The 13,387-nt window shown below is 35.2% G+C and overlaps 2 protein-coding genes across 3 annotated transcripts in view; one reads left to right on the top strand and one right to left on the bottom strand.

Moving 5' to 3' along the window:
• Nucleotides 1-13,387, top strand: part of PPP4R3B (protein phosphatase 4 regulatory subunit 3B) — an 84,713-nt gene that overhangs the window by 63,551 nt on the left and 7,775 nt on the right. For both annotated transcript variants that reach the window (XM_069071749.1, XM_069071748.1), the window contains exons 11-13: nucleotides 10,785-10,943; nucleotides 12,142-12,311; nucleotides 13,195-13,334. In XM_069071749.1, the coding sequence (XP_068927850.1) occupies nucleotides 10,785-10,943; nucleotides 12,142-12,311; nucleotides 13,195-13,334 (469 nt within the window). The remainder of the gene's footprint in view (nucleotides 1-10,784; nucleotides 10,944-12,141; nucleotides 12,312-13,194; nucleotides 13,335-13,387) is intronic.
• The window catches only part of CFAP36 (cilia and flagella associated protein 36), a 61,418-nt gene continuing 56,319 nt past the window's right edge, over nucleotides 8,289-13,387 (bottom strand). The window contains exon 11 of the mRNA XM_069071751.1: nucleotides 8,289-8,438. Within this exon, the coding sequence (XP_068927852.1) occupies nucleotides 8,346-8,438 (93 nt within the window). The 3' untranslated portion in view covers nucleotides 8,289-8,345. The remainder of the gene's footprint in view (nucleotides 8,439-13,387) is intronic.

The following is a 13,387-nucleotide window of genomic DNA, read 5'->3' as shown; positions in this document are numbered from 1 at the left end:
TTTGGGCAGAGAGAGAAGTAATGTCCACTTTTGTGTGTCTCTGATTTGTGACAATTAATGGTTTAGACTTCTTACCAGAGTAGAATCTTAATAAGATTTGCTGATGAAGAAAATTGTAGAGATTATGTTCCGTTAAAACTGTCCCCCATATAAAACTAAAATTAAGCATGAGATAAAGATGAAATTTATGTTTAAAATTTTTAGGCACTAAAAACAATGTGAATCATACAATGTAAGGAAATAGTGTTTCGCTATTTTTAAAAAATCACTTTGTATATCCTGATAGGACATTTGAATAATAACAATGTTAGTAGCTAATTGTTCCATTCTTTTGATCAGTCATAGTTAGCAGGTAAGATTTTTTTAAGTACTTTTTTTAAGAGATACACAAAACTACAATCAGATAACAAGTCATAACAGTCGGTGCTCCTAGCTTTTCAGCAATAATATTTCTTTGTGTATTCATTCTGCACGGTGTGAAACAAAGAAAAATGAATTGTTTCCAATTCAGCTCAACATAAAGTTTTCAATGTAAATTCATTCTGCTTTTCTTTAGATAGTCCTACCTAATAGATAGTATTGAAATACCTTAATTTTTGATTCATGTTTGTATTTTTAATTTTAGTATAAATGTGAAGAATAAGAAGAAGTAAGTTTACCTGGATCATAGAATACAGGAAGGGAAACATTTTATATAATAAAGCTGTAGAGAAAGTTTTTGAGGCCAAGGGTTTTGAAGGTTTTAAATGATAGAGATCCTAGAAGGAGAAGAGAATAATTGGCATTTGTTCAGTGGCAAATGAGGGAGAGGAAAGTGACCAGAACTGTATTTTAAGAAAATCACATTGGCAGATGGATCAAGATGGGAAAAAAAATTGAGAAAGGAAGACTAGTTAGAAAACTTTTGTTTCTGCAGAGGTTCTGAACCATAATTGTATGAATGGAAAGGAAGGAGATGTAAACAACAGATGTTGTAAAAGCCAAAAATTATATGATTTGGCAATTGTGTGGATAAATGGGATAAAGGGATTGTTGAATTGAGCGGAAGTGTGGGTTTGAGAGTAAAGAATATAATGAGATCTACAGTGTGACTTCAGTACATCCATGCCTACTCATGTATCACCGATTCTTATAAAAGCAAACTGATTAACAGTTAACCAGTCAACTATCCTGGATTATAAGTGCCTGCCCCTCCTGTGGTCACATATTGAAACCCTGTTTTCAGGCAACAGAAATCTGGCAACAGAATTTTGCCAGCGGTACCTACACATCTACTATTGAAGGAATCCATATATCTATATATCTGTTACTTTGTAATTTCCCTGAGTGACCAACTACCAGCATAAGAAGTTGAAATGTATGATTATTAGTAGTGTCAGATGTAAGCCCGATGATTAGCTCTCTTAGGAAGAGTGATATGCAGTCCATTTTCTTGCTGCAATTAATCACATACCCCTTGGGATCATTCCATGGCCCCTGCTTTAGAAACCACTGCTGTAGCATGTCGTTTAGCTGATGGATTATTTGGGGTACCACTTGGTTTATTTTGGGTGTTAACTCCTTCTTGACCATTTTTTGTTTTGTCCTTTAAAGTACACAGATCACTCTCCTTTGTGGGGGAAAAAAGACAAAATAATTTAAAGCACGTCTGCCTTCTCTGTCATTAGTTATTATCTCTTCTACCATGAGCAGTGGTCCTTTCACCTTTTTAGTAATCCTGGTTGTTCCTGGTGTAACCTTTTCATTATCTTTACCTTACCTTAATAGCTTCAGTTTTTTAATCTTATCATCTTTGAGCATTAGCATTCTTGACACGATTCTTTTTTTTTTTAATCAGGGAAAATTATTTATTACTAGATTTTTTACTTTTAAACTTAATTTTGTATTAATACATTGCAAAGATTAAAACTTAAGGTTTTACACTGGTTCTTTTTTTTTAAAACTTTAATTTATTAATTTGTTTCCTTTTAGTTTACAGGATTCAATTCCACAATTCCTTGAATTTCACATTTTGTCCCCCTCCCTCCCCTCCCCACCCATGGCGGCTTATTATCAAGTATAGGATCTGTAAATACTTTCACATTATACAATGGTCAGGTTATAAGGATGGATTGTACCTGCTGGAATGAAAAATGGTAAAGAGGACATAAAATCAAATAAGAGAACGAAAAAGATCAGGTATTTTGCTTCCACCTGGATATAAATTTAGTTCTTTTTAGTTCTTTCTCTGGATGCACGTTTTTCTCTCCATCATGCGTCTTTTGGGATTGACTTCTATCCCTGTATTGTTGAGAAGAGTCCAGTCTATCAAAGCTGGTCATCACACATACGTTGTGTCTGTAATTGTGTACAAATTCCTCCTGGTTCTACTCTTCTCACTCAGCATCAGTTCTTTTAAGCCTCTCCAGGTAAATATGAAGACCGCCTGCTCCCCGTTTCTTATGGCGCAATAGTATTCCATAACATGCATATACCACAACTTGTTCAGCCATTCCCCAATTGATGGGCACCCCCTTAATTTCCAATTCTTTGCCACCACAAAAAGAGCTGCCATAAACATTTTTGTACATATGGGTCTTTCTCCCATTTCTATAATCTCTTTGGGATATAACCCTAGGAGTGGTATTGCTGGATCAAAGGGTATGAAAGTATTTATAGCCCTTTGGGCATAATTCCAGATTGCTCTCCAGAAAGGCTGGATCAGTTCACAACTCCACCAACAATGCATAGTGTTGCAGTTTGCCCACATTCTCTCCAGCATTTGTCATTTTCCTGTTTTGTCATCTTAGCCAATCTGACTGGTGAGATATGGTACCTCAGAGTTGTTTTGATTTGCATTTCTCTAATCAATAGTGAATTAGAGCATTTCTTCATGTGCTTATAGATAGCTTTAATTTCTTTCTCCGAAAACTGCCTGTTCATATCCTTTGACCATTTATCAATTGGGGAATGACTTGTATTATTATACATTTGACTCAATTCTCTGTATATTTTAGAGATGAGTCCTTTGTCAGAGACATAGGTTGTAAATATTCTTTCCCAATTTCTCACCTCCCTCTTAATCTTGGTTACATTGGCTTTATTTGTACAGAAACTTTTCAATTTCATGTAGTCAAAATTTTCCATTTTATAATGTATAATTTTATAATGTATAATTCCTGTTTCGTCATAAAGTCATTCCCTCTCCACAAGTCTGATAGGTAAACTATTCCTTGTTTTAGAAGACTGCTTACAGTATCAACCTTTATACCTAGATCATGAACCCATTTAGACTTGATTTTGGTATATGGTGTTAGATAATGGTCTATGTCCAGTTTCTGCCATACTATATTCCAGTTTTCCCAGCAGTTTTTGTCAAACAGTGAGTTCTTATCCCAAAAACCAGGGTCTGGGGGTTTATCAAACAATACATTACTGTAGTCGTTGACTTCTGAATCTCGTGTGCCTAATCTATTCCATTGATCCACTTCTCTATTTCTAAGCCAGTACCAGGTAGTTTTGATGACTGCTGCGTTATAGTACAGATTGAAATCTGGTAAAGCTAGTCCACCTTCCCTAGCATTTTTTTTTTTTTCATTAATTCCCTTGATATTCTGGACCGTTTATTCTTCCAGATGAATTTTGTTACTATTTTTTCTAACTCTATAAAGTAGTTTTTTGGTAAATTAATTGGTATGGCACTAAATATATAATTTAATTTAGGTAAAATTGTCATTTTTATTATATTAGCTCGACCCAGCCATGAGCAATTGATATTTTTCCAATTAGTTAGATCTGACTTTATTTGTGTGAAAAGTGTTTTGTAGTTATGATCATACAGGTCCTGGGTTTGTTTTGGCAGGTAGATTCCCCAATATTTTATAATGTCTACAGTAACTTTAAATGGGATTTCTCTTTCTACTTCTTGCTGTTGAATTTCATTGGAAATATATAGGAATGCCGAGGATTTATGTGGGTTTATTTTATATCCTGCAACTTTGCCAAATTTATTTATTGTCTCAAGCAGTTTTTTACTTGATTCTCTAGGATTCTCTAAGTATATCATCATATCATCTGCGAAGAGTGATAGCTTGGTCTCTTCTTTGCCTAACTTGATTCCTTTGATTTCTTTTTCTTCTCTAATTGCTACTGCTAACATTTCTAGTACCAGATTGAATAAGAGGTGTGATAGTGGACACCCTTGTTTCACCCCTGATCTTATGGGAAATGCTTCCAGCTTCTCCCCCATTACATATAATACTTGCTGATGGCTTTAAATAGATGCTACCTGTTATTTTAAGGAAGGCTCCATTTATTCCTATACTTTCTAATGTTTTTAATAGGAATGGATGTTGTATTTTGTCAAAAGCCTTTTCTGCATCTATTGAGATGATCATGTGGTTTCTGCTAGTTTTATTGTTGATATGATCGATTATACTGATGGTTTTCCTAATATTAAACCATCCTTGCATTCCTGGAATAAATCCTACCTGATCAAAGTGTATTATTCTTGAGATAAGTTGCTGTAGTCTTTTGGCTAGTATTTTATTTAGAATTTTTGCATCTATATTCATGAGGGAGATTGGTCTACAATTTTCTTTCTCTGTTTTATCTCTTCCTGATTTAGGTATCAGTACCATATTTGTGTCTTGACACAATTCTTAAAGAACTATGCCATGATTTTGTATTCATCCTCAATTACTAATCTTTGTTACTATCATCTGACTATATCCTTTTAAAAATTAAGTTGATGAGCTGATGACTTCCCTTTATCCACACTTTCTCTTTATCGAATTCCCCCTTCTCATCTTCAGAATTCTTTCTCTTAATTGTCAGAATTTTTTTCCTTGAGAGGCTACTTCCTCTGAAGAATTTTATACCATGACCTTCTAGCCATCCTCTCTCTGAACTTTTTGTAATCTGACATTCTAAAATACTCCTCTCAGACTATTTTGTACTACACATTCTAAGATGGAGTGGTTATTTGCTCCCAAGGTTTCTGTCATCTTCCTTCTTCTTTTTCTCCCCAACTACCACCCCTTTTTGGTAAAAATCAAATTCAACATAGCTTTTCCTTTTGGTTCTTTTAAAAAATATATTTATTTATTTTAAAAGTTCTCCTACCTGGTTACATATAAAAGCCATTTTTAACATTCAATTTTAAAAAATTGAGCTCCTTATTCTGTCCTTTTCTCCTTCCCTACCACCACCCCCCCCTTGAAGGCAAGCATTTTGATATAGGTTATACCTCTGTAGTCATACAAAACATATCCATAATAGTCACGTTGTGAAATAAAATATTAAAAAAGAAAGTATGCTTCTATCTGTATTCAGACACTACCACTTCTTTGTCTGGAGAGGGGTAACATTTTTATCGTTAAGTCCTTCAGAGTTGTCTTGGATCATTGTGCTGCTGAGAAGAGCTAAGTCATTCACAGCTGATCACCTTACAATATTGCTGTTACTTTATACATAGTACATTTCACTTTGCGTCAGCTCAGGCATGTCTCTCCATGTTTCTCTGAGAGCATCCTACTTTTTTTTTTTTAAGCAATTGGGGTTAAGTAACTTGCTCAAGGTTACACGGCCAGTTATTTCTGGGTGTGGTGCTAAGTATCAGAGCCCGGATTCGATCCCCAGGTCATCCCAACTCTGGGGCCGGTGCTCTTACTCACTGAGCCACCTGGCCGCCCCTAAACAATTGGGGTTAAGTAACTTGCTCAAGGTTACATGGCCAGGTATTTCTGGGTGGGTGCTAAGTGTCTGAGACCGAATTTGATCCCAGGTTATCCCAACTCTGGGGCCAGTGCTCTTACTCACTATGCTACCTGGCTGCCTTCTTATCATTTCTTATAGTACAATAGTATTGCATCATTATCACATACCATAACTTGTTCAGCCATTCCCTAGTTGATGGGCCTCCACCTCAGTTTCTCATTCTTTGCTCTCAGAAATGAGCTTCTATAAATATTTTTGTACATATAGGTCTGTGGTTTTTTTTATGTCTTTTGGGATACAGACCTAGTAGTGGTATTTTGGTTCTTTTTTTTTTAAAGATGAAATTATCAGTAAGACGAATCAGTAAATGATTAGCTTTCCTGCTTTTGGCCAAAAGAGCTCTAGCAGATATCCAGATAAATAAAAATCTCCCATTCCTACCATATTGTGCTTGTGTGCCAGATTTGTGTCCTGAAGTATTTGAACAGAGTACCCAGAAGAATTCCTGGCTAGTCCTCAGATAATACAGATCAGGACCAAACAAAGCCTCACAACTCCTGCCAGAACTTCTCAAAGCCTGGCTCTATCCCAAATTCCCATAGAAATCCATAAGATACTTCGTATATGTTCCCCTTTCTCTCTCCATTCATACAGCTACCACCCAAGTCTTTTTTTTTTTCAAATGCTTTGTTAACTTCTGATTTATATCATTCATTTCCGTCAGATTTTGAGTTAAGTTTTCTCCGTTTTTCCCCTACCCACTGCCTCAAAATAGCTGTCCCACCGGATATTCCCTCCTCCAATCTGCTCTCTCCCATATTTTCTCCCATACCCCTTTTGATTTTTCCAGTGGATCTCTATGCCCCAGTGCCTATATATCTTATTTCCCAATTACATTTAAAATAGTATTAATAATAGTATATATATATTTGAATATTTCATTTTAAAACTTTGAATTCCAGATTCATTCCCTTCCTCCCTTGACACCCACCCTTACTGGGAAGATAAGCAGTTCAGTATAGGTTGTACATGTGTGGCCAATACAAAACAATAACATAGTATATATATTGTAAAAGACTGACTATATTTCCCTCCTTCCTATCCCACCTCCCACTTGTTCTATTCTCTACTTTGATCCCGTCCCTTTTTAAAAGTGGGTGCTTCCAATTTCCTTCCCCCCCAGCCTGTCCTCCCTTCCATCATCCCCCCTTTCATCCCCTTCCCCCCTACTCTCCTGGAGGGTGAGATACCCTATTTAGTGTGTATTTCATTCCCTCCTTAAGTCAAATTCAATGGGAATAAGTTTGACCCATTCCCTTTTGCCTTTCTGTTCTTCCCCTCCATTGCAACCATTTCCCCTTGCCTCTTCTGTATGAGATAGTTTACCCCATTCTGTCTCTCCCCATCTCCTCTCATTATATTCCTCTCTCATCTCTTAATTTCACCTTTTAAGTATCATCCCTTCCTGTTAAATTGGTCCTGTGCCCTCTATCTATATATACCTGTAAACATATATACATACATTCACATATGTATTCATATGCCCATATACCCTCATATATAGACATATATTTCTATTCCCTTCAGCTACTGAGAAAAGTTTCATCAGTTACAATTATTGTTTTTCCATGTAGGAATGTTAATAGTTCAACTTTGAAAAGTTCCTTATGATTTCTTTTCCCTGTTTACCTTCTCATGCTTCTCTTGCTTCTTTATCTGAATGTCAAATTTTCTATTCAACTCTGGTTTTTTCAGCAAGAATGCTTGAAAGTCCTCTGTTCCACTGAATGACCATAATTTCCCCTGAAACATGATACTCAGTTTTGCTGGGTAGGTGACTCTTGGTTTTAATCCCAGATCCTTTGACCTCCAGAATATAATATTCCAAGCCCTTCGATCCCTCAGTGTAGAAGCTGCCAGATCCTGGGTTATCCTGATTGTGTTTCCACAATATTCAAATTGTTTCTTCCTGGATGCTTGTAATATTCTCTCCTTGATCTGGGAATTCCGGAACCTGGCTATAATATTCCTAGGAGTTTTCTTTTGGGGATCTTTTTCAGGAGGTGATCGGTGGATTCCCTGAACCTCCACTTTTCTCTGGTTCTAAAACATCAGGGCAGTTTTCTTTGAGAACTTCCTGGAGGATGATTTCTAGGTTCTTACTTTGATCATGGCTTTCAAGTAGTCCAATAATTTTTAAATTATCTCTCCTGGATCTATGTTCCAGGTCAGTGTTTTTTCCCATGAGATATTTCACATTGCCTTCTAATTCTTTCATTTGTTTGGATCTGTTTAAGAGCATCTTGATTTCTCATAAAGTCATTAGCTTCTATTTGCTCCAATCTCATTCTGAAGCAATGATTCTCCTTAGTGAGCTTTTGAGATTCTTTTTCCATCTGGCAAATTCGGCTTTTTAAGGCATTCTTCTCCTCATTGCCTTTTTGAGCCTCTTTTGCCATTTGAGTTAGTCTATTTTTCAAGGTGTTATTTTCCTCAGGCTTTTGACTCTCATTTCGTAATTTTCTTGCATCGTTCTCATTTCTCTTCCCAATTTTCCCTCCACTTCTCTTATCTGCTTCTTAAGGTCCTCTATGGCCTGTAACCAGCTCGTATTTTCCTTTGAAACTTTTCGTGCAGGAGTTCTGACTTCACTGTCTTCCTCCTGTTCCATGCTTTGCTCCTTTTTGTCCCCAGAATAGGAGTCTAATGTTGCAGTCTTCCATCTGCTTTGTTTCCTTTGCCTGGAAAGTTTAAAACAAGAGCGATTACCCCTCAGACTGTTGCTTGGTCCCCCTACATTGCGCAGGCCAGGAGCTAAAGCTGCCATGTGGCGCTGGCTGGCTTTGCTGGCCTCTCAGGGGCTTTTTGCCTCGGGGGCAAAAGCCGCACACTCCCACTTAATGGGTCCCAAAGTCCAGACTGCACTGACCTCTCACTTTTTCTATGTGTTGATAAATCTGGAAATGGCTACAGCTGCTTCTGATCTGGAGTCCCTCTGGCTGGTAGCTGGTCAGGCCCACCCTGCCGGGCTGTCCTCAGTGGGAGGTTAGCTTCTCCATGTCATTTTGTGGGTTCTGCAGCTCCAAAGTTTGTTTAGAGTCCCTTTTTTACATGGATTGGGGAAGGTGGAAGTGGGAGCCATGGCGAGGTCATGTTTCTACTCCGCCATCTTGACTCCGCCCCTACCACCCAAGTCTTAATCCCTCACTATTAAAATAGCCTCCTATTTGGTCTTCAAGTCTTTTCCCTCTCCACTCTATCATCCATAGCCATAAAAGTGATTTTCCTACAGCACACAGATTTGAGCATGTCTGTTCTTCTATAGTAAGCTTCATTATATACTCCATGTTTTCCATGCTACTTCTACTCTTCTGGTAACCTAGACTCTACCCCTGGCTGAGTTCCACACTTCTGATAGGTCATCTTTGCTCTGATTTCCCGCTTGCTTGTATTTATATTCCTAGCATACATACAGTAAGCACTTAATTGGTTTATCTATCAAGATACCTTTATATGCTTCATATTTACTTAACTGTGTATTTTGTATCCCTTAGAAGATTATAGGATTATACACTTAGAACTGGGAGGGCCCTTACATGTCATCAAGTTAAGCCCCCTCCATATTACAGATAAGGAAAACTGAGGCCCAGAGGAGTTTGACTTAAGTCCTACAACCAGTAAATGTCTGAGGCAAACCCACCTCTTCCAGATTCACATATCCAATATACCATATAAATGCCTTAGGGATAGGGACTGCTTGCTTTCTTAGCACATTGCCTTGAATTTTAACGTAATAAGTGCTTTAATGTATGTTTGAGTGAAATTAAATATGGAAGATACTAATCTTTAAAGCAGAAAAAGAACTGGGGAAAGGATGGAAATCTGCTTTCAGATTTAATACGTTTAATGACCAATATTAATACTGAGGAAAATTAACTTAATTCCTTATGATATTTAAGGGTTCTTAAAATGGTTACTGTCATAGTATAGCTTAAAATAAGTAATTTTTCTATGATATTTATGTATAATGTCAGTGTGTGGATATTACAGCAAATTCAAACAATATTTCTAGGTGATCAGGTAATGTCTAAACCATGGGTGATATTTTATAAAATGACATTATTTAATTTACATTTTATTAAAATGTTCTTACTTAGAAGATATTTTTAGAATAATCTTAATATGGTTTCTTACTTTGAGGAATTTGTGTGTTTTGTCAGTTCACGTAAAATATTTAATAGCTTTTGTTGTGTCCTTCAACAGATTAACTGTGTTTGAATTCCAGGCTTTCTCGAGTCATAAATGTGGCAGTGTCAGTTACTGGATGTTTTTCCTTTTCCTAAAACATAATTTGCTCATTGGAATAACTTTTAAAATGCTTGCTTTAAGTCATGATTTTAGAAATCTGGACTTTCTAAGAAAATAGATTTTTTTTTTAAGTAACATTGAACAAATCACTTTGAATGTTTCCGTTTCCTTACTTGTAGAATGTTAGAACTAGAGGGCTCCTAGAAATAATTTAACCCAGCCTCCTCAATTCCATGATTCGAGGAAACCGATGCCCGCCCTGGATAGTGAAATTATTTGTCTGAGGTGACATAACTAATTAGTGACAAGTTAGCTAGACTTGTTAGCATAGTGTTCTTTCCATATTACACCACCAATATCTATTTTTAAACAGAGAGAGAAAAATGTGTTTGAATGTGAAATCTTCACCTACAAATATCTGGATTTCTAGAAACATCAACTTATTTAATTGGAGTTTTTAATGTTTTCTCATATAAAAATGGAAACAGTATTACAAGTGATTCTTTTGAGAAAAGAGAAAGACAAAAATGGTATTTCTGAAGTGTCTGTTTACTGATAAAATATGTGCTATAGTCTCAAAGGCATTGAACATGAGTTGCAGTGTCATAGAAATGTGGACTATATTATTAATATAATGATAATAACAATACCATAATGTTTTTAATTGGTATAAAATTGAACGGTGTCTTCAAAAGATAGATTGCATGATTTTTTTACCTAAGTAAACAGCAAGAATTTTGTATTTTTATGTGCCTAACTTCATCTTTCTTTTTTAATAGATAACTACCAAACAGCACAGCTGCTTGCCTTAATTTTGGAATTACTCACATTTTGTGTGGAACACCACACATATCACATAAAAAATTATATTATGAACAAAGATTTGCTAAGACGTGTCCTGGTCTTAATGAATTCAAAACATACGTTCCTGGCATTATGTAAGTAATGATTCAAATAGAGCTTTTATAAAATGATTTAAGGGCCAGGTTTTTGTTTTTGTTTTTTGTAAGAAAATGCCATCTATTCACTCAGTTGAATTGAGGGCACTATGCATTGGAAAGCCACAACTTTTTAAAAATGCTGGTAGGAAAGATAAAGCAATATAGTGTAGTAGTTTCCTTGCATAGTACTCAGAAAAGGATTTTTAACTAGTTTTAATGTTCTTGTTTCTTTGGATTTTTTTTTTCTTTTTATTGGGAGGGAAGGCAGAGCAATTGGGGTTAAGTGACTTGCCCACACGGCTAGTAAGTGTTAAGTGTCTGAGGCTGGATTTGAACTCAGGTCCTCCTGATTCCAGGGCTGGTGCTCTATTCACTGTGCCACCTAGCTGACCCTAGTTTTAATGTTCTTAAGAGAGGACATCATGATAAAAAAAAAAATCTCACTCATACTTTTTGCTCCCTGTCCATTTTACCAATTTAGTCACTTGTTTTGTACCTTGAGCCTTTGAAATTTTGTGTGACTTAGTTCATTCATGTTTTGAACTGTGTCCAGAAGAAATTGGTGGATAAAACACTAGAAAGTAATTACTAAATAGGGAATCTCTTAGTGTTCCTACCATATGTTATCTGTTTCCCTTGTCTTTAACTCATTATTTAGCATGATTATATTATGTATTGAGATGGGAAGAAGCAGAGTATATTAGTACTAAGTCCTAGAAAGGTTGGATTGATGGGAAAGAAGTGAATGTAGATAAGATTTTTTTTTCCTTTCTTTTCCTCTTCCAATTTCATTCTTCCCTGGGTTAAATATATCCACACAGATAGAGGAGAATTAAGGCTTCCTACAGATAAAATTTCACAGTGGAATGACCACTTTGATAGTCTTGTTTTAATGAAGACTAATTGGATAGCATCTGTAAAGCACATTATAAACAACTTTTTGGAGACAGTATATAAAAAATAGGATTATCAAATACGAAATAAGGAATTAGAATTATGTGATTTGTAACAGTGAGAATTTGTCAGTTTTTTGGTGTTTTTGTTTGTTTTGCTCTGGTAGACTGGAAGAGATAGGTACAGTGGATTATTTTCAAGGTTCAAAAATGTGAAATAAAGGTCAATTGTGCTTAAAAACTCTGGTTCTTTTAATGTCATAAAAGGAGAACATCACCTTATCCTAAATTACTTTTAATAGGTGCTCTTCGTTTCATGAGGAGGATAATTGGTCTTAAAGATGAATTTTACAACCGCTATATCACCAAGGGAAATCTTTTTGAGCCAGTTATAAATGCCCTTCTTGATAATGGAACCCGATACAACCTGCTAAACTCAGCTGTCATTGAATTGTTTGAATTCATAAGAGTGGTAAGTTGAAACACTATTTAAAAGAATTCTTAGTATTTTATTCAGTGCCATTATTAATTTCTGAAATAAGATCAATTCTTTTAGAGTAAAAATAAAATTTAAATTCCCTATATTTCCCATTTTCTCACTCTTTTGTTTTATGTTTATTCCATGTGTCTGGATTTCTGTTTCTTTATCTAGTTACCTTTTATTGTCACTAATTTTTCCCTTTAGGCTAAATAATACCATCATATTTATTATCATATAATATGATTATTATATATCATATATAAAATCACAAGTATAGAAACAGTACTTAAAATAAGAAATGTCAGTAAAATTATATAAAAATGTGGAATTGACACACCATAAATTATAATTATAAATTATATTTTATAATGTAAATTACATTTTATAATGTAAATTAAATAAATGTGAGTTCAGTTAAGTGTAATTTAGTTGAGTTCTTAATTGAAAAGTGTTCTGATATAACATATTTTAATTTCCTTTTGAATTTCAAAACATATAAAATGGAATTCAGGAGGAATTGTTACTGTGAAGTAGTCACTCTCAAAAGGCTACACTGTTAGAGAGCTCTAGGAACAATTCCTGGAACAGAATTCTAGGTGAATAGTTCATCAGTCCTATATTATATAAATTCTCAGGAATCTGCTTATTTTTTATGTAACCTTGGCCCATTTCTAAAATAGTGAAATGGGAAGTCATTTAAAATTTTCTGTAGAATATTTGCATGTTAAAAAAAACTACTTAGAGAATTTTTTTTAGAACGTGATTAAAAAAGCTTGGACAGCTTTGTGTAATGATAAACATCTTTATTTTTTTTGGAAAATACTGTGAGATGAGAAAAATTATATGGAATATAAATGTTTTTGTGCTTATACAGGAAGATATCAAGTCTCTTACTGCGCATATAGTTGAAAATTTTTATAAGGCCCTTGAATCAATTGAATATGTTCAGACATTCAAAGGATTGAAGACAAAATATGAACAAGAGAAAGACAGACAAAGTCAGAAACTGAACAGGTATTGTTTGTGTTTTGAAATTCAAGCCATCAATGAAGTCAGTTTCCAAAATG

Source organism: Petaurus breviceps, unplaced genomic scaffold, assembly GCF_028583685.1.
Source record: "Petaurus breviceps papuanus isolate PSGF00001 unplaced genomic scaffold, PetGlider_PUasm1.0 90842, whole genome shotgun sequence".
NCBI classification, from domain to species: Eukaryota; Metazoa; Chordata; class Mammalia; order Diprotodontia; family Petauridae; genus Petaurus; species Petaurus breviceps.
This window is presented reverse-complemented; position numbering and strand designations above follow the sequence as displayed.